At 36.9% G+C, this 25,317-nt stretch overlaps 1 protein-coding gene across 1 annotated transcript in view; it reads left to right on the top strand.

Annotated features, from left to right (window-relative positions):
• PI4KA (phosphatidylinositol 4-kinase alpha) overlaps window positions 1-23,850 on the top strand; it is a 51,536-nt gene extending 27,686 nt beyond the window's left edge. The window contains 37 exon segments of the mRNA XM_015877547.2: window positions 326-434; window positions 879-1,015; window positions 1,948-2,081; window positions 2,492-2,574; window positions 2,886-2,956; window positions 3,056-3,180; window positions 3,573-3,654; window positions 3,753-3,810; window positions 3,812-3,816; window positions 4,033-4,122; window positions 5,145-5,264; window positions 5,855-5,947; window positions 6,286-6,442; window positions 6,686-6,813; window positions 7,495-7,653; window positions 7,921-8,072; window positions 8,578-8,685; window positions 9,425-9,552; window positions 9,641-9,760; window positions 10,136-10,215; window positions 10,362-10,555; window positions 11,312-11,402; window positions 12,139-12,306; window positions 12,811-12,864; window positions 13,568-13,688; window positions 13,936-14,065; window positions 16,058-16,128; window positions 17,011-17,083; window positions 17,191-17,261; window positions 17,824-17,933; window positions 18,513-18,617; window positions 19,107-19,232; window positions 19,534-19,654; window positions 20,282-20,441; window positions 21,736-21,825; window positions 22,652-22,735; window positions 22,958-23,850. Coding sequence (XP_015733033.1) covers window positions 326-434; window positions 879-1,015; window positions 1,948-2,081; window positions 2,492-2,574; window positions 2,886-2,956; window positions 3,056-3,180; window positions 3,573-3,654; window positions 3,753-3,810; window positions 3,812-3,816; window positions 4,033-4,122; window positions 5,145-5,264; window positions 5,855-5,947; window positions 6,286-6,442; window positions 6,686-6,813; window positions 7,495-7,653; window positions 7,921-8,072; window positions 8,578-8,685; window positions 9,425-9,552; window positions 9,641-9,760; window positions 10,136-10,215; window positions 10,362-10,555; window positions 11,312-11,402; window positions 12,139-12,306; window positions 12,811-12,864; window positions 13,568-13,688; window positions 13,936-14,065; window positions 16,058-16,128; window positions 17,011-17,083; window positions 17,191-17,261; window positions 17,824-17,933; window positions 18,513-18,617; window positions 19,107-19,232; window positions 19,534-19,654; window positions 20,282-20,441; window positions 21,736-21,825; window positions 22,652-22,735; window positions 22,958-23,009 — 3,960 coding nt within the window. The 3' untranslated portion in view covers window positions 23,010-23,850.
• Window positions 23,851-25,317: the final 1,467 nt, after the last annotated feature.

Here is a 25,317-nt window from a genome sequence, read left to right on the forward strand (position 1 = left end):
TAAAGGACTGTGTGGTCTCTTCCTCTCTACAATTGATGTATGCTAATATAAGGTGTTCTCTTTGGATTACTGTATCAGTATGTTGGTATTCCTGTGTGAAACCACATAAAGTTAGCTTTGTCATCTTGAATTTATGCTGTCTTAAGAAAAAATAGAGTTTTCTTCAGTATAACATTAGTAATATTGTATTAGTTTCTTCAGGTGACAAAAAACGTTACCTTTATAAATCATAGCAGATGGAAGTACAGAAGCTGATTCCTTCACGTGGGATTAGGTTATTCTAATTGTTACCAATTTCTGATTTTATTTTACTTTTCTCTGTTAGCTCACAAGACGCTTGCCACCCATCAAGGAAGCCAAGCCCAGATTGCAAAAGCTGTTCCGTGACTTCTGGTTGTATTCAGTGCTCATGGGATTTGCTGTGGAAGGATCAGGTAGTGTGAATTTGAAGAGAAAAACATTGCTGCTTGTATTTAAACTTCTGATAAGCAGATGGAAACTGTTCTATTTTGCTATGAGATTCAGCACAGTGCAACTTATCCTTGAGCCTGATTTTTTTTTTTTTTTTTTTTTTTGAAGCTAATACAGCAATTATCTGTGACTTAAGTATTAATTTTGATCACCAAGTTCCTGAAATGGAAAATCAAATGCATGGAGTACAAAGGGAAAAGAAGTAGAAACTTATTATCTCTTTAGAAGTTTCACTTGGAATCACTTAAACGTGTGTTATATTTGAAACATGGATCATCATGTTTGTGTTAAAGAGTATGAAGAATTTGCTCAAGGAAGTTGTGCAGAGCTTGATAGTGCTGATTAACCTTGGGAGTCTTTTAATACTGTTTTTCTCCCTTGCTCCACTTTTCGTATTTGTGTTCCAGGTCTCTGGCCAGAGGAATGGTATGAGGGTGTATGTGAAATTGCCACCAAGTCTCCATTACTCACATTTCCTAGCAAAGAACCACTCAGATCTGTTCTTCAGTACAATTCTGCCATGAAGAATGACACTGTGACTTCTGTAAGAGTTGGTTTCTTCTGTTCCCTCCTTTCTTAATGTTAGCAATTGTTAACTGATTTAGTAACCAAGAATTACCATGTATTTCAAAGGCAGAGTGTGCATTTAACCTGCCTACTCTTATTAAAAATACCTTTATTACACAACTCTTGACAGCAGTATATAGAAATGTTTAAGATTGTTTTACTGTGTGTTAATATAGATTTTTAGGCTGGCAGCTGTACTATTTTGATTAGCTGTAGAAATCAAGTCTTTGTGGAAATGGAAGCCTTTTAATAGTTTCATCCATTCTATATCAGATAGAGTCAAAACTCAAAGTGTAGGGAGGAAAAAAAAGAAACTGCTTTGGAAGAAAACAGCACTTTCACTTCAAGGATATGTTTAAATAAATGCATTTTAGATGAACTTTCTTTTATTCTCCTGTGTTTTACTAGTATGCTTACTTTAGTGTTTGCAGGATAGATATTTACATGAAGGCTATTTATGGTGGCAGTATATTGCTGCAGCACATAAGGTGTCTCTGGCTCCCAAATAATACATAAGTACGCATGTGCCTAGATACTTAATTCTGTGACATCAAAGAAACGGTTCCATGAAATTTCAGAGCTATTGTTTATGAATCTGAACAATTTCAGTATTGATCAAAATTACATTACATTAATTAGAGGAACTGTATTTCTACATGATATAATTGCTTGGAAACTAATAGATATTTTAGCAACGAGCTTAACTCCTGTATTCTATTTAATTCTGTATACTAAGAATCTGACTTGCTGTGTTAGAGCGTGTTGGTCCTTGTCTGCGTACAGAAGCATCCTGGCAAATTATTTGTGAACATTAAAAAATAAAAAGGCTAATAGCTAAAAGTGAATATTTTTAGAACACAAACTTATATAATCTTCCCACTTCACATAACTGCATGTATTCATCTCTAGGCTGAATTAAATGAATTGCGGAGTACCATAATAAATCTCTTGGATCCTCCTCCAGAAGTGTCAGCATTGATCAATAAGTTGGACTTTGCCATGTCTACTTATCTCCTTTCTGTTTACCGTTTGGAGTACATGAGGTATATATATATATTTATATGTGTGTGTGTACCTTTCTTCTGATTATTTTTTTAAAAAATTTTATGTTCAAGTCAGATTTGCCAGACACTATGGCAAATGTGAATCAGTATCTTGAGTCAAAATAGCTGTACTGAAGATTAAGTGCGTTATCATCAGGTTTCCTATTTCTAAAGTGTTAAAGTTATTCTCTTGATGACAGACTTTCTTTTTCCTCGTAACATTTGGATCTGTTTAGTTGAATGTAGAAACAAATGAAAGTATCACACTTATTAGAAACTTAATGTTACTATGAAATGAATCATTACTGTGCTTATGTTGTATGTAACATGTGGTTTGAGTACATAGATTTGAGTTGACGTTGTTTAAATAAAAGAGGGGAAAAAAGCATGCAAAACTATTACTCTCCTAGGGTACTGCGTTCAACTGATCAAGATCGCTTCCAAGTCATGTTTTGCTATTTTGAGGATAAAGCAATTCAAAAAGACAAATCTGGTAAGTTTACCAAGTAGAGATGCATGGAAGTTATCTATGGGCATGCAAAATTAAACCAAATCCAGCAATTAAAAACAAAACAAACAAAAAAAACCCAAAACCAAAACAAAACAAAAAAAACCCAAAAACAAAACAAAACAAAACCCCAAAAACCTCATTCATTAGATTGCTTGTTGTTTTATTCTTGCCAAGTACTCTGTTTTGGAACAGCTTGGTTTAATGCTGTCTTGGTAAACTTAAGTGCTTTTTAACTGTTACGCATTAAGAAAACTCGGTTCTTATCAAACCTGTAACTTCTCTCAATTCTTCAGGAATGATGCAGTGTGTGATAGCTGTTGCTGATAAGGTGTTTGAAGCTTTCCTGACAATGATGGCTGATAAAGTATGTAACACAGCATGTAAACTTTAAAGTTAATGTAGAAGTTCTTATTCATTTTAAGAGAATGTGTTTGGCTTTATACTTCTTTGGCATGTGTTTCAGCCAAAAACCAAAGAGAATGAAGAAGAGCTGGAGCGACATGCTCAGTTCTTACTGGTGAATTTTAACCACATTCACAAGAGGATCAGGAGAGTTGCAGACAAGTACTTATCTGGTTTGGTAGACAAGTGAGTATAAATTTACCGCACTGTTCTTTTCACATTGTCTGCTTTGTGAATACTCATGCAATTAAGGAAAATAGTGGCTGATACTTCTGCTGAAACATCACCTTCTAATTTTTAATCCAGTCTCTGGAATCCATGCTTAAATTGTATCTGTCTGCTTAGCATTCCCATGAATGGAGCAGAACAAAGTGCCCATGAAATAACTGCAACATCTTCTTTGGCAGAATAGCTTTACTTAGCTTGCTTTTCAGAGAGCTTTCAAGCATGAATTGGGCCAGCCTGTTGTAAGCCAAGGCAAACTTTGTGATTTCTGTAGAGTATGAGTTTACCTAGCTCTCTTTGAGGAGCTCCATTTCTTAATAAAATAATTTCCTTCCAATCTGGTCTTGCTCTAGATTTCCCCACTTGCTGTGGAGCGGAACTGTGCTGAAGACTATGCTTGACATTTTGCAGACATTGTCACTGTCTCTTAGTGCAGTAAGTTTCTTTTATAATGGTGTTATCAGGAATACAAGATGCATGTTTCTTTTTGTTTGTTTGTTTTGATTATTGTAAGCCTGATTATTGTTTATTAGGATATTCACAAGGATCAACCGTACTATGACATTCCTGATGCTCCATATAGAATAAGCCAGAGAGGTAGGTAGTCCTAAATGGTGCTTGATTTTCTTTGTATCAGATGTGACTTACTCTGAGCTATTCTAAAAGGACAGTACTTCTGTAGGTAAAGTTCTCTATTACTATCTGACACATCTTAGTACCGATGTTACTTATTACACCATTAACATCAGTGCTTCTTGTTCAATAATCTGTAATTCATTGATGTTTGTTGTTGTTGCTGCTTTGTTATTCTAGAGTATAGTCAAAGACTTTGCAGCACGCTGTGGGATGATTCTGCAAGAGGCAATGAAGTGGGCTCCTTCTGTTACAAAATCTCATCTACAGGTAATGAGCCTGTTTCTGTGGAAGAATTTGATCATTGTCGATCTTCAAAATTAGAATTAGGTTGTCTTGTTTTTTACTTTCTCGTACTGTTCAAACTCCATTTTAAATTTTGTTTCACTAAAATTTCCCTTATTTTAATGCCAGAGAAGAACTAGAATTGTTGCTTTGATATAAACCTGAATATCTTTAATGTGACAGGTTTGTAAACAGTAGATCATCCCAGACTAAATTCAGAATTAAAAATTTGTCATAATTCTCTGCCTATCAATGTTTAGTTATAGGTAGCTTAAAATACAAGCTCGACTGAAATGAGTAGTTAGGTTGTAAGTCTTTTCTTGGGAGCATGTTTTTTTTCCATTCTTGCTGTTTATTTTTTAATTAAAGAAAAAAAAAAGTTATATATGAATCTATGGTAAACTGTAGATCTTAATTTCAACATGAATGTAGTAGATGGCAGGGTTCAGGAAAAAAAAAACAAACAAAAAACCTACCAACTACTTAGCAAAAACTTTCTGTAATGTATTAATAAATACAACACTTTATGTAAACAAGAAGTCTCACTGCAGTGCAGTGGTCTTCTGTTTTTGTTAATCTAAGTTCTTTGCTAAGTAGCAGAAGATGCGTAGTCCAGATTAGACTAATATTCTGTCTACCTAGAGGTGAAAACAGAATTTCTAGGAATGCTCAAGGCTGATGCAAAGGACTTCATTTTGTAAGGTCTTTTGTGATAAGTGGTTCTATTTTAAAAGAATCTCAGATTTGAAGTTTTACCTTGTTCACGCAGTCATTTTACAAAATGAAGCAAGTATTCTATTTGCAAATTTAGGATGAGGCTTTTTGTTTGTTTGTCTGTTTAATTTTTTTTTTGCTGGAGAGCAGTACCTACAAGAGGTAGTCAGTCTCTACTTGTCCTCACATACATCTGTAATTACATTTTCTGCAGTTATACAGTGTTTGCCTGTGAGCTGCCTTGTTTTGAAAAAGCATAGTAGTTTTCTAACGAATGTTTTTTGGTGCATCAGGAGTACCTAAACAAACATCAGAACTGGGTATCAGGTTTGTCCCAGCATACAGGACTGGCTATGGCTACAGAAAGTGTTCTTCACTTTGCTGGCTACAACAGACAGAACACCACTTTGGGCGTGAGTATTTGCTTGTTTCTGTAGCTGTCATGTTAATTTTATAACATGAAGTGTAGCCAGTTAATATAGAGCCTCTAAATTGTGTTTGTCATAACATATGAAAATTACTCAGATGTCTTATTTCTTTCCATCTCAAGTATCTCAGAGTATCTTACAGCCATACTGGAAGAAACTTTAAAACTGCAAAGGAAATAATAGAAAAGCCTTCTTTATGTTCACACTACTTGTTTTGATTAGGGCCTGTATACATGTCAAGAACTGTATGGAAAAAAAAAATAAAAATCTAAGGATTGAGTAACAGAAGGTTGACAGATTATAGAATTTCATTACTTTTTTCATGGCTTTTATCTTTCAAAAAATGTATTTGTGTAAATTTTGAAAAAATTTCAAACTGTACCAGTGAAACTCATGCGCATGTTGCTTTTTTCATGTTTGTCAGTTCTGGTTTTTTTGTACCTTATAGTCCTGATACTATTCTGATTATAAACACAAAGGAAACTAAGCTTACAATGTAGGTGAAGGTGTAAAAGGAAAGAAGATAAGTGATTAGATGGGAACAATATAAATAGCTGTATATGCTTTGGTCATAGGCAACCCAGCTAACTGAAAGACCTACTTGTGTGAAGAAGGACTATTCCAACTTCATGGCTTCTCTTAATTTGCGCAACCGCTATGCAGGGGAGGTAAGTACACTTACACAAAGTGTGGATTGTTCACCAGGTCTGGTGTTGGGACACTGTTGTTTCCAACCTTAATTATTCTGTGACTTTATGTTCTTTCTAGTGTGGATTCTAAAGTTAAATTCCTTACAGACAGAAGAGTATAATTTTCCTAGGTTGTTAAGCAGCTCTTTTGCTGTTGATCTTGTTTGAAGTTCATAAATTACAGGCAAAGCTTAGGTGCACTCGCAAAATACAAATAAAAGATATCTGTTTGTACTGATTTCCTTACTCAAGACATGACCAGTACCAAATCTCCTGGAAATATTATTCTTCATTTAAAGCCTCATTATATTTTTCAGGTTTCTGGAATGATTCAGTTCTCAAATGCTACAGGACGAACATCTGACCTGAATAAACTGATGGTCAAAGAGTTGAACAGTGCTCTTGAATCAGGCCAGACTGAATTCTACACACAGGCCATGTTTAAGTTGACTGCACTATTAATAAGCAGCAAAGGTAATGAAAACCAAATGGAATTCTGCATTCTGGATATGAATGCCATGTGTAGTAAACACAAAAGCTATCTGCCTACTAACTCTGTGTGCATCAACTTGAGGCAAAACTGTGTTTGAAGTTATTTCAGTAAGGTTTGCATTTGGGAAAATGTTCTTAAACCAGAACCTGTTTATTAGCCGTTTTTATGCTAATTATGTGTTTATTTATTCTGCTGTAGAAATCTGTTTGGATGTTTGCTTTCAGATTGTGATCCCCAGCTGCTTCATCATCTGTGCTGGGGACCTTTGCAAATGTTCAACGAACATGGTATGGAAACAGCAATTGCTTGCTGGGAGTGGCTGCTTGCTGCCAAGGATGGAATAGAAGTGCCGGTAGGAAGCTATTTAAGTACTCTTTCTCTGTCCCTGCAAGAGGGAAGGGAAAGAAGAATATATGGAGGGATTCACAGCTGTTGTAAACCCATGTAAAATAAGAATAGTAAATGCATTGTTCATCACATTAACCTCTCAGGAAGTTTTTCTTTATGTATTGTTGGAAGTCTGAACACCATCAACTATGTGGACTGTAGGAAATGGATCCTTCTTAGCAGTAGGGATGATAAAGCAAAGGAAGGCTGTTAGGATCTCAGCTGTACAACTTACTTTGCTCCTTGAGGTACCTGTGCTTCTCATTAATTAGATCCTGAACTACTGCAGTTTATAGAGAGATATTTTAAAGCAGTCAGTAATACCTCTGCTTGTCATTTAATGTCTCTGGTATTTGGCGTTATTCCCTTGCATAAAAAATAGACTTGTGAAAGTGATAATCCTGTAGCAGGATGTAGTTACTTTTAGCAGAGGAAGGACAGCACCATGTGATACTGATAGTTCAGCATCCTCAACAAAATACAGCACTTGTCTGCTGTTGCCCTTGGTATTTCTGTTATTGACAGAACTTCTCAGAACTTCTGAAGGAGTCTTTTTTTTTTCTGCCCCCATTGTGCACCCTGTGGAAAAACATTGTGCTTTCCAATCAAGAAGATGCTCTTGAAACAGGAAATCTTGCTTTTGTAGTTCATGCGGGAAATGGCAGGAGCCTGGCAAATGACAGTGGAGCAGAAAGTTGGCCTGTTTTCTGCTGAGCAGAAAGAAGCAGATCCATTAGCAGCCTCAGAGGAAAGCCAACCAAAGCCTTGTCCACCAGAAGTCACCCCACATTACATCTGGATAGAGGTGTGTGTTTTTGGAATGTCCCCCCTATGATGATGATGGAATGGTGCTGTGATTAAGCCATTCTGTAGCGTTTGTTCTCGTGATTTGGAAAGATAGTGGAGTCATGATGGTAGTCCCTCTGTCTCAAAGCTCAGATACATGCTGTTTTTTTTATAGGAGTGTGATTATTATGAAAGTGTCTGAAACAGAAGAGAATCAAATAGTTTGTTTGATTCTGAGATTGAAAATAAAATTAAAGGATGCATAGCTTGTCTGTTTCTTTCTAAGTTTCTGGTGCAGAGATTTGAAATAGCCAAGTACTGCAGTTCTGACCAAATAGAGATCTTCTCCAGCCTGCTCCAGCGATCTCTTTCCTTGAACATTGGAGGGGCAAAGGGCAGTTTAAATCGGCATGTGGCAGCAATTGGACCCCGTTTCAAGTGAGCAGTGTTTCTTTTCCTTGGTGGCAGTAGCATGGTTATGAAATGTGGGACAAAATAACTAAATGTCAAGTGTTTATTTTGTCCTTGGCTTCAAGTGATGGAAATTCTTTTAAAAGCCTGGAATTATGCAGATTTGAAGCCGTGTTTTCAAAGTACAAGTATCTAACTTTACTTTGAAAGTCAGTTCTGGTGCTTCAGTAAACTTAATAATTTTATACAGTGAATCATTCAGATCATGAGTCAATTCTGTGTATTGGCTAGCAATAATTCTGCTCTATCAGTTAGTTTCTCTTCTGTGACTTGAAGGCTTCAGCTTTCTGTGGTTCGGTCATCACAGCTTTAGGAATAGGCTGATAAAAGAATGTTCTAAGAGATCTGAAACAGGCACTTTTCAACAAGTTGAATGGAATTGTTGCTTAGTGTTGCTAAGTATGGTTTGTATGGTGTCACATTAGTCAGTGTTTTGGGAACATCAGGGTTTCCATTCTCTTAAACGTATTAGGTTGCTGACACTGGGCCTATCTTTGCTGCATGCTGATGTGGTTCCAAATGCAACTATTCGAAATGTGTTGAGAGAGAAGATTTATTCAACTGCCTTTGATTATTTCAGGTACTGTCTTATTTGCTACTACTTATTAAAAGTGTGTATGTAACATTTCCTAAACCTTCTACAACAGTTTAAAGCACAAGCTGTCTTTCTCTAGCGATTTAACTTCCTTTCCTTTTTCTTTTTATTGTCTATTCAAACAAAGACTTTTCTTTGGTTTGTAATTCTTTGTAGTTCATAAACTGTCTTGATGACTTTTAGATAGAATTTTGAATTATTTATTTAGTTATTTTTAATACGTGGTCTATAATGCATGATCTTCAGGAATGTTGCAGTTCTTTTTTCCTTTTTTTTTTTTTTGGAGTTCGTTCAGTACTCAATACTGCATCTAGGTGTAAGATGTAAAGAATTGCTATTACAGAACATGTGGCTGAAATACTGTTTTCAAAAATCATTTTGAGAGTACAACCACACTGAATTTGATTCCCAGGTTTGATGCGAATGCAGCAGAAAATAATGTAGTAATGGGAGTGTCTGACAATATCCTAATATTAAATCATAACAGTAAATTTCAAATGAATCCGAAGTGCTGACAGGCTACCACCTTCATTTTCAATTATAATGGAAAGCTTCAGGCAGACAGGATGAAGAAATAAGAATAAAATACAGTATAACGTTTGGTCTCATCTCTTTTAGACTGTGGTCAAAAGGAGGGAAAAAAATGATCTTGAATTTTTTTTTTTGCTTTTGTTTGCTTTTTTATTTTTAATACATTTAACATTATTTGCATGATTTTCTTGAGCTGGCCATCAAAGTTCCCTACGCAGGGGGAAAAGAGGCTTCGTGAGGATATCAGCATATTGATCAAGTTTTGGACAGCAATGTTCTCAGACAAAAAGTATCTCACAGCAAGCCAACTTGTGCCACCTGGTGAGATCCTTCATCTGAAGTTTCAAAAGCCCATTTTTTTTAAATTTGATTACATTTTTTTTCTATCAGATCTGTGTTCTGTTATTAGATAATCAAGACACCAGGAGCAACCTGGATATCAATGTTGGGTCTCGGCAGCAGGCTACGCAAGGATGGATAAATACCTACCCTCTGTCCAGTGGCATGTCAACCATATCTAAAAAATCAGGTATCTTCTCAATTGTAACCAGCCAATTATACCCAACTTTGCAGTATATTTTGTTTGTTGATGTTGCATACAGTCAATTCAACATTAGGCTCATGTTCTCCTGGCAGGGTATTTGATTATCAGTGCCAGATTGTGGAGGGGTGAAAAACAACAGCAGCAACAACAAACCCAAACTGTGCCGCTTGTAGCAAGCACAATGATTAGCTGCATTGCTGACTTTCTGAGATCATTCAAATGTAATTTGTAAATTTACAATTGTCCTATGGTGATTCAGTTCTTAAATGCAGAAGTTGCCAGGTATGGACAGTTTAAAAACAGACTTTAGCATACCAAATAAAAAAAAAACACTGAAAACCTTTTTAACCTTTATTTGAGGAATGTCTAAGAAGACTAACAGAGGTACGCAGCTACACAAGTACTACATGAAGCGAAGGACATTATTGCTCTCATTGCTGGTGAGTTTGTATTGAAACAGTATGAGTTTCAAAGACAGTTGTTTCTGCATGATGTATTGACCAAGTGCCATGAGAGAGTGAAGTGAGAGTATTTTTACTTCCTGAGAATGTGTTTTTGTTTTTTTTTTCCTCCTTGTTTCCCTCAGGCTACTGAGATAGAACGCTTAATCACATGGTACAATCCACTCTCCTCCCCTGAATTAGAGTTGGATCAGACTGGGGAGAGTAGTGTTGCAAACTGGAGATCGAAGTATATCAGTCTTAGTGAGAAGCAATGGAAGGATAATGTGAATCTAGCTTGGAGCATTTCTCCTCACCTTGCTGTACAGCTGCCTACCAGGTGAGAAATTTCAAAAGAAAAAGCTGATGTAATTCCTGCTGCCTTTCTTAGAAGTTGAATGAGTACAGACGCAAGAAGTATTGATGGTACTTGCTCCTGCTTACAGCCTCCTTGCATACTTCAGTAGGTGACTGAGACCTTTCACATAAACAGAAGTGGATTACTTAAAAATGTATTAACTTGGCTCATTATCTAGTAGATAGAGTCTGATTTCCATGTCTTCCATCCATTTGATGCTAACATGAAGACATGAACGGTGTTTTGTTCAGCAGAAATTATGTTCATTTTTTAATAGTGTTTAAATCATTAGCAGGCATAGAATTTAAACAGCTCTAAAATTATCTTTGAATGAATTGTTCTAGCTGTATATTGGCTTGTACTTTTAAAAGTATGCTAGGAGATTTAGCATAGTTGGCTTTGAAAGGGAAAGGAAATTCTCTCCTCCTTACAACAGTGATAGTTTTTGTGAAACTGTGTTCGTTTGTATGAAGGTTTCTGTAAAATCCCAGACATTATATTTCAGCCCATAATTCAATAATGGGCCATTAGTACAAAAGCAGTGGATGAGGACCAGTTGTTCCTGAACCTGAATCCTCTTTTTGACTGTGTATTGTTCCCTTGGTGTGCATTGTTTGACGGTTGGGCTATTTGTTTGTTAAGCATTTACTTTCCTGTCCTTTGCTGTTTTCATCTTGATGTAAATAGAAAAGGCTATCAAAGTTTTTATAAGGTTACTGTATTCCTGGTTGTATGTAGATTTAAGAACACTGAAGCTATTGGAACAGAAGTAACTCGTCTGGTTCGGTTGGACCCAGGAGCTGTTAGTGATGTTCCTGAAGCAATAAAGGTACTAGCGAATATTTACATACAGGGACCCAAAATAGCTATTTAGTTCAGCTATACTGGAAAATACAGCCTTAGCACAGTGTATGTTCTAATGTTAAGCATATTTCTGTAGGAGAGAATGACAAAACAGCTGTGGAAATAAGATGCTGAGGCAAAAATCACAGGAATAAAAGTAGGTGGCAAGTTAGTGCTTGCTCCCAGGTGTGCTCTCACTATACACAGAATATCTCAGAGCTCGTTGCAGTACACCTGCTATTTCTGTTCTTTTTGCATAATGCATAGAAATACCACAGGACCAAGTCATGGTGAGCACTGCTACTGAAGTTATTTTAAGCTCAACCTGTTCTCTTGAGATGCCAAGCCTCTTAAAATGGAATAAGCTTGTTTTGCTCATCTGCAGTAAAGCATTATGTACATCACCTCTAAAACAGACAAGAAAACTGCACCTTTTTTTTTACTCATCTTTTCTTATTTTTCCTCATAATCCTCTACTATGCTTTTAGTAATTTGACTCCTTAACTTCATGTAGTGATCTAGGAGATGGAATGATTCCAATAGTTAGATTTCCAAAGAAGATAAAATAGCTGTGGTTTTGTAAAATAAAATATAGCTTTTTTTTTTTTTTTTTTTTTTGCCCTGCTTAAGTAAGCTAGATTATAGCATTACCATCTGATGTGCATTTCCTAGGTATTACTGGGTGCTGTAAGTTTCTAATGCAGTCTGACCTGTTTTTTCAGTACCTGGTTACCTGGCATACAATTGATGCTGATGCACCTGAGCTCAGTCATGTTCTGTGCTGGGCACCAACAGATCCACCAACTGGCCTTTCCTATTTTTCAAGCATGTATCCACCTCATCCTCTAACAGCTCAGTATGGAGTTAAAGTCCTGCGGTCTTTTCCTCCGGTAAGACAAGTTTTGGTACAGTTGCCACCATAGTCATCGTGGCCCCAGGCTTCGTTTTATTACTGTGGAAAGACTCTTATGCAAAATGGGCACACCTTGTTGGAGGACGTGAATAGTTTGAAATGAAGACTTAAAGTTGATTGTCCAACAAAATACTGGCTTGTGTACTTGGCAATTGTTTTGTCATAAATCTCACCAACTTGAATTCTTCATCATTACCCTCAAGTAGTACCAAATTCACCTTTCAGCAGAGAACTTTTAATACTAGTCAGATTTGTATGTGGACTATGAAATAGATTACTGTTAATATCTTGAAGTTGGACAAGGCAGAAAAATGCTTGTATTTAAGGAGAGGGCGTATATACAGTTTAAAATAAAGAGGGGGTGGTATTTGCGATTTTATTCTATCACGTAACTGAAAGAAACTTTTCATTGTGCACATGACCTGTCTTCTCCTCTTGAGTACTAAAACGATAACAATAAAAACTCTTGCATCTTTTTCAGGATGCCATTTTATTCTACATTCCACAGATTGTGCAGGCACTGCGGTATGACAAGGTGAGGATATGAAACATCTGCACATGAACTAAGCAAACTTTGAAAACAGCTTTTAGACTTAAAACTGCCAGACAGGCAAAATTTAGGCTTAAAATAGTGCTGCTTGTTATTATGGTATGTCTAATACATAAAAGATGAATGCCACTAGAGGCTGGCTTGCTTTGGATGCACCTCTTTTATGCTGTCCCTGGGATGAGTAGAATTCGTTTGTATACTTCAACTTCTTTTCTAAGTTTGTTCTTATTCCCTAGAAAATTTCCGTGGAACTGTGCAAGCACTTAGTTCTTTACACCAAATGTGCAGTCTATAAAACAGCATATGCATTTCTGATATTACAGGAGCATTTAGTGATGCCGGACAATACCAGTGTCTCCACTGCCTTTCCTCTGGTTTGCACACATACTGTGAGCTCCCAAATTTTTAAGGAGATTTGAAAACTGTGTAGAACATAGAGAAAATGCTACAGATGTGCAAAGTTAGTGATGAAATATGTCAGTAACAAAGCTAAAACAGGTTAGGTCAATTCCTTACTTTTTAGAGTATGCTGTTATTTTTCAAAGGCCTTTTAGCAACGAGTGAGATTGCATTGGAAGCCTTTCCATCTGTTAAATATTTTTTACTTTTAAGAATCACTTAGTAGGAGTAACATTGAGTCTGCTTGAGTTGTAATGATCTTTTCTTTTTGGACTGACTATGATTGCAGATGGGTTACGTTAGAGAATATATCTTGTGGGCAGCTGCTAAATCCCAGCTCTTGGCTCACCAATTCATCTGGAACATGAAAACTAATATCTACCTGGATGAAGAAGGACACCAAAAAGATCGTGAGTTCTTTGAAATATAGTATAGTTTAGCTCCTTTCTTTCCTCAGTTCAGGCTAAATCTCCTTGCTTTCTCCTGGCAGGAGGGAATCCTTTTTAGCTGGAAACTTCTTTAGTTTGTGGAGATAGGGCTACCTGACAAAAGAGGTGCAGCAATGTTTGCATCACTACTGTTTTTGTACCCATCACATGTATCGCTTAGCTTTCTGAAATAAGCTTCTAACACAGATGTTTTCTTTTTCATGTGCAGCTGACATTGGGGAACTTCTGGAGCAGCTAGTAGAGGAGATAACTGGCTCGTTGTCTGGCCCAGCCAAGGAATTCTACCAGAGGGAATTTGATTTCTTTAATAAAATCACTAATGTGTCAGCCATTATCAAGTAAGTATTACACTACAGAAATTATGCTTTTTTGGTGGTGCAGTTCTGGAAATTACTAGTGTCATAGTTAACAGGCTAAGCTGCCTTTAGTCTTATTGAAATAGTGTCTTTAGGAAAAAAGAATTAATTACTCATTTGATAAGAAATTGATTTTTCCTTCTGTAAGTGTAACTTAACGGTCATAGTAGGATGAAAGGTCTCACTTTACTTTGACTCTTAGAGAGAATTTCTACCTGGCCTAATCTCCATGCTTGGAACTAGCAGTTCTGCCTTAACCAGCTGTTAATTCTTACTCTGGAAGCAGATGATTGTAAATTTCAGATTTAATTTGATTTTATAAATACATTGTGGTTAGTAATAGTGAAATGAAGTACCATAGAAGAGTGCTCCCATATGTAATTGGAACTGGTCCTATATATGTTGAAATTCGATCCATCTAGTTGTCACCTAAATTGTTAATCTGGAAAGTTTGGTTCAGAAAAAGCAGTACTCCTACATTTAGGTATGGCAGGTTGGCTGTCTTTTTTTTTTTTTTTTTTCTCCTTCATATTGTAACATCTTATCCACATTTTGCATGGACTTCTAAATAAATAAAAATAAAACATGAAAAAAAAAAAAACAATCAACAAAAACACCGGAAGTACCAGTAAATAACTTACCTTCTGCTAAAGCTGCATGACACTTTTCACAAGGAGATGTAATTATGTGGTGAAATACAAATAATTGTTCTTTTCTCATACGTGTTTTCCCTTTGTACCTAAATTGTGGTTACAGAGAAAGATCCACTTTCAGAGTAAGCAGATTTTTGATCTTTAAGAGTGAAAGTCTTGCTCGTGGGGATTCTCACTTCAAGATACTCTATTTAACTTTTATCAATCTTGCCATTGGGTGGCAGCAGCCCAGCACACAAGCTCTAAAATCTGCATGTGTGATTTTATTGCATATTTTCAGAACATTGTCATGTGTGAAAATATTTGAAAGTCATATATATTTCTTAGAACATACCTCCTTTAAAATGAAGCTTTGCAAACCATGAGTGTAAAGGCATAGGGTTAAAGGACACTTATAAAATACTATGTGTCTTCAGTGTGCACGTCAAAATATTTTCACCCAGTAGGATGAGTTAAAAGAAGGCTCTAGGGTATGAATATCTTGATATTTAGGATGAAATCAAAACACTTTTTAGTAGCATGAAATCATAATTAAGCAACTGTTAGTAACTGTATTTGCTAGCATTGCATTTTTCAACTCAGGTACTTTAAAAAAGACACATTTTTATGTATTTCCCATGTAAAGAGAACACAGAGGAGATGCTGTTTGCTTTGTAGATGGCATAAATGTGTAAATGTACAACCTATGATGGTTTCATTACTATAAGCGTTATCTATCTTGCTCCTTCAGTAATCTATTGTACTGCTTAAAATTAGAGCATAAGTAATAACTTCCAGTTACATGGTGCTACACCAAATGTGTGCATTTGCATGACTGACTTCAATAGATAGTTAACACAAGTGCCTGTGCAAATTGGGTAATTGCATGTACTAATTGTTAACCATGTTACCAATTATCCAGTTGACACCTGCAGACATGCTAAGTATGTGAACAAATTAGGCGTGTAATTGCATAGGTATTTTGCTGGGTTGTCCTTTTTCAGTTAGCTTATACCACCTCCAAAGCAGTATTCTTATTCTGGTTTAAGTTCCACAAAGCAGAATTATATTTGCATAACTATAGCACTGTTGACAAAAGCATACTTTATGTGCAAATTTATCTGCAAGGAAGTGTCTTCTTATTTAATTCACTGCTCTTATGCTGTTTGGTTTTGACAGCTACTTTTATACATCCAATCAGTGTTATATCTGCAAAGACTTCAGTAAGACAGCAGTGTATTAAGACATCTTTGTCATTGTATAAATTTGAAACAGAACACCATGGTAGTACACACAGTAGTATATGGAATACAGTTATTTAAAATATTATTAATCTTTCTAGGCCATTTCCTAAAGGAGATGAAAGAAAAAAAGCTTGTTTGAGTGCTCTGTCTGAGGTGAAGGTGCAGCCTGGTAAGAAGCAATTTCGTCATTGTAGTGGTCTTTTTGCATTCAGTGTCAGTGCAAAATTTTCTGTAAGCAAATGCTAAATGCCTGGCAAGTGGCAGCTCACAGTTCTGGTGCTGGTGACAAGGTGGCTGTTCTTCTTACAGTTGGACTGTTTCTCATGGAGCAATTTGAATATTTGCACCAGCTGTTTATTTCTCTACAGTGCACCAAAGCTTTTCCCAAAGTGCTTACTGTCAAATTAGATAACACAGGTAAAAACAGCAAAGTATGTCTGATGAGGGAAAGTAGACTGTTTTGTTTTGAACCACCTTTTATTGAAAGAGGTTAAACATCTAAAGAATTTATCTCAAGAGTAAAACATATCCAGTTGCTTCCATTATCCTTTTTCTTGCTTCAGACGTGCCCTTGAAACATGACTATCTCAAGGTCCTTTTATTTATTTATGTATACACAGATACACACACACACACGTAGATGTATTTTAGATGTATTTTCCCCATCTGAATCTTCATTTTCAAATGCACTTTGACCTCTGTCTGTTAGGTTTCAGTTCTGCCTTCTTTCCTTTGCTAAAGGTGCTCTGGAATATGCTGCTACGCCATACTAGAAACTGTTGTAAGAGAAGTCCTATCTTTACATTTCTATGGTAAAGATTCTGCAGTATTAGTTCAAAACTGTATTCTATTAATTTCTGGCAATCATTGACCAGTGGGAAGGGTAGTACATGCTTCATGACACACAGACTATATCTTCCAGTTTATCTCTAACATTCATTTAATTCAAAAGAATGTACTGAAGTTGTAGACACTAAGAACAAACGTTCTCCAAGTATCATTGTCATGCTGGCCAATAGATCTTTTCTTTGTTCTCTGCTCCATTTTGCAGGCTGCTACTTGCCCAGCAATCCTGAAGCTATTGTTCTGGACATTGATTACAAATCAGGAACCCCTATGCAGAGGTAGTGTGCTCTTGTATTCTTCCATTAATTTAATTCATGATATTTAGTTTCTCTATAAATCCTCGTTTGGCTAACTTGCACTCATCTTTTTATTTATTACAATGTAGTGCAGCAAAAGCACCTTACCTGGCCAAATTTAAAGTAAAACGATGTGGAGTTAGTGAGCTCGAAAAAGAAGGTTAGTAAATGGGTTTTAATCATTGATGCTATTAAGTAAGAGTCAGCACTTTCTTTAAAATTGCCTGCTTTTAGTGACCAGGGCTGCTGCAGTAAAGAAATACTTCCATACAGAACTTAATTTGCAATGGTTCAGCTCAAAAATGAAAATACATAAAATGAAAAGAGAAGAAAATTTTTGAAAACTTAAGTTGTATTTTTTTCTGCTTTCTTCTCTTTTCAAGTCTCTGGAAGCATGCCACAGAAGTATCCTGAAAAAATGTGAACAGTTACTTGAGACTAACATATAAATTGTCTTTCCATGGTCTTTTGCATGATAATCTAAGTGACTAGCTTAATGTAATTTGAGCATTTATCAGGTAAATAATGACGATGATTTTTTATATATATGTTCCAATTCTCATGAAGAAAGGAGACTGCCTTATGGAATTCATTTTGCAAAGCAGAAATTTTTATAGTGGTACTTCAGTGTGAATTGTGGTTTTGAGCGTAGGGGGTTTGTCAAGGTATGAAAATACTACCTGAAGTGTGCATTTGGGTTTTGCTTTTTACTCTTCGTGCAGGTCTGCGATGTCGTTCTGATTCCATAGATGAAAGTGCAGAAGAAGGAGTGGACAGTAAGAAAATCTGTTGGCAAGCAGCTATCTTTAAAGTGGGTGATGACTGCAGACAGGTACAAAGCTACTACGCTTTGCAGTTATATAAAACAAATTTGCAGGTGACAATATAAAAGAAGGAAGTAATTTTAGCTTGGAAATATCTTTTCTTTGGAATTTTGAGAATCCCTGCTAGGTATGGATTACGGGAGAGAACTGTGTTATACTCTTCTGGAAAATTTGACTTGGATACAAATGTCATTCTTACAAGACAGTTCATGTAATTCCATAATGTTAAAATCATTTTTAGAGCTTATTTTTCAATTGAACAATTGGTAATGTCAGAGTAATTTCCAAGGTGACACACTGTACTATCTTGTATACCAAAGCTTGGTTGTTTTTGATTAAAGGAGAATGCTAGCTATTATCTCTGAAGTTAATAGTATCCCTCTTAGTCAAAGGTTGTCAACATTTAAACCTTTGGTTTTGTTTGCTACCCACTCTTTTCTTTACATGGTTTTCCCCAGAGCCACAGTGTATGCACAGCCTTCTGGGGAAACTTATGTTCACTTCAGATTTCTTCAGAGAATTTTTGTCATGTGACTTGTGGTCCGTAACCCCTGTAATGCTTGTGAATTTTTTTTCTTACATAACAGGACATGTTAGCTTTACAAATCATTGATCTCTTCAAGAACATATTTCAGCTGGTAGGCTTGGATCTCTTTGTGTTTCCTTACAGAGTGGTGGCCACAGCTCCTGGGGTAAGTGAGCAGTTAACTCTGCAGCTGTAGAAAGTAGTTCCTAATTTAAAAAAAAACAAAAAACAAAAAAAACCCAAAAACTTTCTGCACATGTAAGTTAATATTTCTGCAGAGAAATATTGTGCACCTTACTTATGCCAAATACTTGGAGTGCTACTGACACAGTTTTTCCTCTCCTTCCTCCTTCTTTTCCAAAGCTTTTGGCTCTGAAATCTTGCTTCCTGTAGTTATTCATGTTTGTTGCTTGATTTTTTTTTTTGGGGGGACAGTGTTGTGCAAGTCTCTGGAAAGTCACAAATTGATTGTGTCTTATGTTGAATGGAAATTCTCAAACATTAGATACAGGGTTTTTTAATGAGCATACTAGAACTTCTGTATTTGGTGATGTGCAGGCTTTCCCATATCTCTTGGGAGACCTCTGTGACTGCCAAGAGCCACATAGAGTGAGTTGGGAGTGTGCTGTACAGACCTGTTTCTCTCCCCTTTCAGTGTGGTGTTATTGAATGCATTCCTGACTGTACGTCTCGTGACCAGCTGGGCAGGCAGACAGACTTTGGGATGTATGATTATTTTACAAGGCAATATGGAGATGAGTCTACTCTTGCATTCCAGAAGGTAAAATATCAGTTAGCAGACATAGTACAATTTCAGCTGAGTAATGTTCTAGCCGTAAGAAATAATGACAAATAATTAATGAATTACTACTGTAATGCTGTACCTGGCTTCTGATGTAGATAATTTTAGCTATGAGTAAGCTAGCTAGAGGAAATTACTGCAGCTGTAGATATGTGGAGAATATTATTGAACATAAATACAAACTAATCATGAATAGAGGAAAAAAAAATGTTAACTGTATCTGCTTCTGGGATGAGTGAGTTATTGAGTTCTTATTTGCTTTGACTTCTTGCTTGTACAGGCTCGCTATAATTTCATCCGCAGTATGGCTGCATATAGTCTTCTCCTTTTTCTGCTCCAAATTAAAGACAGGCATAATGGCAACATCATGCTGGACAAAAAGGGACACATCATTCACATTGGTCAGTCATAGTCAACTTTTCTTTCTGCTGTAAAATACTGCTAATAGAATTTCAATTCGAGATTAATCAGATTTCAACTTTTAAATATACGTGGGACATTTTTCCTGCCATTTTAGTATTGTATGTATATTTGTCTTAGTTGATTCTGCATAACTTCAGTTTTACAAGGTTTTACCAGCTTCAGGAGGGAAAACGTGTAGATTATACGTGTATATTTATACATACCTATGAATACATACATATACAAGTGTATATAAATATGTATGGATGTATAAATACATATTTGGGTTCCTTTTTTTTGCTGCATAGGTGTGAACTAAATTTCATGAGTAAATTCATATAATTGCATAACGCTGTAACTTCTGCATTAGCTTTGCTTTTCTAGAACTGTGCAGATGTTTAAGCCTAACTTTATCTGATGTCATCATCCTTGAGTATTGTTTAATGTTAAACAATTCTTTTGTTGGTGTTTCTACACTTTATCAAAGCTTTTTTCCATTTGGCATTGAAATACTAGTAGAAAAATAGTTATGATGATGTGAAATGCACCTCTTCTCTCTTCTCTCAGTTTTGACAGTGCACAACTAACCAACAGAATGTTTGAAGCTGCTTATCTTTTGTGTGCAGATTTTGGATTCATGTTTGAGAGCTCACCTGGTGGTAATCTGGGCTGGGAGCCCGACATTAAGCTGACTGATGAGATGGTGATGATAATGGGAGGAAAAATGGAAGCAACTCCATTCAAATGGTTCATGGAGATGTGTGTCAGAGGCTATCTGGCAGTCAGGTAAAGCATTATTCACTGCTCAAAAGTGGAAGTGCTTGCACAACAAAATCCAGATGGAACATTAAATAATAATAAACATTGCTCTGTAGAGGGTCTGAGTCTGTCCAACTGATGCATGAAACTACGTAACACTTAAATTTTGCAGCCTAACTTAGTGTTTTTTTCCTGATCTTAGGACATTTGAGAAGAATGTGTATTATATTCAATTTATAATTGTGATAATCTCCTTTCTTCAATCTAGCATGCTGTTAATTAAAACTTTTCAACAAGAAGCTTCAGGAGAATCATAACCTTGCTTTGCCAAATGGGACAATCATTTTAATCACCATTTGAGCTAGAGTTAATTATGTGGAACAAGTGCTACTGTTTCCCCCATAAAATATTAGAGGTTTTGTGGCTGTGCTTTTCAGCTGTGATTACCAGCCAGTAATGTTAGAGATATGTAACTTTACTATGCTTTACAACAAGCAGACAAGAGGGCAAGGAGGAGGAAGATGACGAGGAGCTGAGGGTCCAGCATGAGTGCTTGTGGGCCACAAGTTCTTGTGGCTGCTCTGGCGTGGGCTCCCACTTGGCATCACAGGTTTTGCTTTAACAGGGAGAATGAGTACTAAATGGATGTGAAGTGAATGATGTGTGTGGCTAGGAGGACAATATGACAGAGCCCAGATAAGGGATTGTTCTATCATCATGCGTGTGAAATATTTTTGATGTTATCTTACAGAATTAGTTTCCTCAGTAAGTAGCCCCAGCAGGGGCTGTCTTGGAGTTGAACACTATTTGCTTCTGTGAAGTGATGCAATCTAGGGAAAGTTTTGTGTCAAGCCAGAAATGTCACCTCGGTGGCAGAGTGGTAATAGATTAGTGGGAGCTTCCTCTGAGAGGGAAGAGAGGAGGAAGAAGGGAAGCTGGGCTGATGTAGCAGATAATTATGTAGTAGAGTAATTAGGAATTAGAAGATAATCTGTTACTGTAGTATCACTGGTTTCAGCCCTCTGCACTCTTTTGATGCACCGATCAACCTTTCCATTGCCAAAGTAGTATTATTTCCCAAAGGTTTGCTTTATATAATCTTCCTTGAGGGCTCCTCATCTTGCAGCATTCTGAATCTGTGATAGTCCAACATAAAGGAATGAAATTTAATTAAAGTAAGAGATCACAAGCAATGATGTAGCTCTGCCAACAGATGTGAGAAGATTATGTTTTAATTACAGAAAAAAGTGTAGTCCAGCTTTAGTGCCTGCTTTACTGACTGAAGCTGTTGTCACCTTTTTGTCCTCTTTTTTTGTTCTAGGCCTTACATGGATGCTGTAGTCTCACTGGTTACATTAATGCTGGATACAGGGCTGCCATGTTTCCGAGGGCAGACAATCAAGCTGTTAAAGTAAGTCAGCATGCATATGAATTGGAAAAAGTTCATAATGCTTGCTCCTTGTAGCATGTTTGTCACAATTTCTGCAGCGAGTGTTGTTGTCATGCTACTCATATCTTACATTTCTTAGTGTTATAAAAACGTTAAGATTTTTTTAGAGATATCTCAGAAAGCAGGATTTTGAGAGGCCTTTTCATATGATTAGGTTCAACCTGTTAAGTGACTGTGTGAGTACATGTTCTGTCTTAAAGTTCTTAGCGCTGTGAAAGCAAGACCATGAAGGGAAGATCTGCTTTAATGAGAACTAATGTGTTGTATCTGAAGTGATGCTGGAACTGGAGGAGCAGCAACTTAACATTTGTTTGACAGATAATGCAGTACTGAACAAGGACTGTGTTGTAATGTGAAAAGTTTATACAAACATATATTTTAAACAGCCCTTCAGGCTAATGCCTCCAGAATAGCTCTGCAATCACAAATAATAAGCACAAATTCATGAAGTGTAATGGGCTGGAACTCACAGTCATTGCTAGGTACTGAGGTATTTTACAAGCAACAGCTGTCTTGAAAGAGAGGTCTGCTGTTACCACTCAGCTGGTCAAAAGTTTGCAGCCTCAGTCTCCACTGTGAGAATAAAGACAAGTGCTTTTAAAATACTACTATTACGTACAAGGTTGTCTTGAAGGATCTACATACTTGCAGCAAGTGAGTTCAATGTGGGCAGAGCTTTCTCTGCTGAGCTTTCACAGAAACACATTTGTGTCATGCTCAAATGAAACCTCACTAATTTGTACTCCTGTTTTTGTTTGTTTGTGGTGGTGTTGTTTTTCCTGTATAGACACAGATTCAGCCCCAACATGACTGAACGGGAGGCTGCAACTTTCATTATCAAGATCATCCAGAATTGTTTCCTCAGCAACAGGTTTGGCATTTATAGATGTCTTCTCTCTACAGTTAAAGGAAAGGTGACCTCTGACAAAACTGAGTGTAGCAAAAACATAGTGTTTGAGCTTCACCCACATTTTATTTCTGTGGATTCTTGATGTTTTTCTGTTGTGTTTTTTTTTTTTTTTGTGACAGTGGTTGCAGTGCTTTGGTTTTTCTGTAACTATCATTTACCTCTGGCTTTGCTTTTCTTCTCTAGGAGTAGGACCTATGATATGATTCAGTACTACCAGAATGACATCCCATACTGAGTGACTCTAAAGATTCACTGCTGAAGTGACACAAGCAACCCAATGCCCTTGCTCCAAACTTGTAATAAATAAGAGATGTTCAGTCACACCTTGCTATCTTCCACCTTTTGTGTATGCATGTGTGCATGTGGGTACCTGTTTCCTGGACACTGCAACAATAAGTCTATTTGATTACTTTCTCCTTACCAGGTTCTATTTATTTTTTTTCCTCTGGATTTTTGGAGTTGGGCTGCAATCATGATTAAAAAATAGAAAAATAAATTGTACTCTAATCATGAATGTGTGAAGGCAGTAAAGTTGTAGAGTTCGATAATTTTTCATGTGATGCAAGGATTTCTATAATACCTTTTAAAAAAAAGAAAAGAAACTTCCCTGCATGATCCCAGAATATAACATGGAAGTGAAGGGCATGCATTTCTCTTTGGAAGCAGTAATGTTGAATTGTTCAAAAAAATCCTTGATAATTGTCCACAGTGGTGATATCATGTGTAGCTATGTTCATACTTTGCACTGTACGTGGTCCCTGCTATGTGGTATTTCATATGTACATAAAGAATGTATTTTTTCCTTTTGTGTGTTTTAAAAGAGACTTCTGAATATATTTAATCTAGAGAATGCAATAAAAGCCCCTATACTTTGTTGCAAGGCTTTTGTCATGTACAGAGTTTTATTTCATATGCTGTATTGTTCTGCCAATTTGTGTACTGGGCTCTGTTCATTAAGTGACCTTTTACTGGAGAAATTGTTCTTTTCTTCAGCTTCTCAACTGTCTCGGTGGTCACTCTGGTAGAAAAGAGGCATCAAAAAAAAGGGTCAAATAATAATAGCAATAATAAAAGTACATATGTGTGTGTGTGTATTTAGTGAAGGTGCTTCTGTCATTTCTCCACTGTCAGAAACCCCAGTCTGTTGGCTGAGTGACTGCTGAATTATTTACCAGCCTGACTGAATTAAGCAGCAGCAAATGCAAGTGAGTGAATCCCACCTGAGACTCTTAAGGAAGAAGGCTGGGGAAGGCGTGCCTGTGTGTGGCTGCTGGGGGGTTGATACATAGTGCTTAAAAGCACTATTAATTAAAAGCACCAGTCCCTTTCAGGCAAAACCCTGGGGGAAGGGAAGCTATTCTCTTTCTCTGCACCTGGGCAGAAGGATGCTGGGTCCGTGGCTAACATCAGCTCAGGTGACACTGGAGCCCCATCCCCACTGTGAGATGGATCCTGCTGCTAGAAGTCACCTGCAGCCTGTACCAGTACCACATCAGCACACTGGGGAGTAGCAGGGCTGTCAAGTGACTGTTTCCCTCCACTGTTTCAAGTTGCTCCACACACCTTGCATGTGATGGTTATATCATTCCCAGCAAGAAAGTTCAAGCTTAGCACACAGTCCTTGGCTGATGCAAGTCCTATCCTCTTTGTGTGTCTCCCAGCTATAAAATTTTACAAGTGGGCAAATTGAGACATAGATCATTCTGTGATACATCTGGTTTGATTACTCTCCCCCAAGAGTACAAATGATTCAGTCTAGTTGCACATGTACAGTAGATAGCATCTTTGTCTAAGGCCAGCTGATTGAGGACTGGTCGCTGTTAGTACTTCTGTACATATGTGGTGAGCAGGTGAGATTTAACTCCTTCAGTTAGCCTGCTTGTGCTACCATCTCCCAGACTTGTGAATTCTTATGGCATCCATTCCCTTCCAGAGCACGGTGTGTCAGAAGAGCCATCTGTCACGGAGTAGTTCTTGTTATCTGAATCATCCATTTATTGTGTAAGGTAGAAAACTCTCTAGAGCTGGCAAAAGACAGAGCTGGAAACAAGACACGACAAAAGCACTGTGTGGTCAAAATCACATGCCTCATGAATTTATCATGACCCATCTCCGAGGGACACTTGCTGCATAGGTCGCCTAATAACATACCTTAAAAAAGATGATATACAACAATTCTGCATTTCCTTCCCTTTTCTGCCATATCCCCATTGCTGAAATTAACTGCACAGTTGGTGTAAATGTGCTCACACGCACTGCTCTGTTGCAGCAATATGTATGTAGCACACCAAGGTAATGAATTTTCCTTGAATAGCCTGTGCAAGTACTGTCATGTTTTGCATCATCAGTAAGTGATTTTATATTGCATATAGTAAGGAATTTAAAAGAGTTGATGACCCCTTCTGGGTTTATTCTGGATTGGGGTCATGTCTGAGTTGCTACTCAACCTTTTCCACTAAGTTAGTTCCCACTTTTGGAATTGTAATTGCTGCGTTGAGCTGTGCTTCCCTCTTTAATTATTAATTAAAGAGAAGAAAAAATGC

Source organism: Coturnix japonica, chromosome 15 (genome assembly GCF_001577835.2).
Source record: "Coturnix japonica isolate 7356 chromosome 15, Coturnix japonica 2.1, whole genome shotgun sequence".
Classification (NCBI taxonomy): domain Eukaryota; kingdom Metazoa; phylum Chordata; class Aves; order Galliformes; family Phasianidae; genus Coturnix; species Coturnix japonica.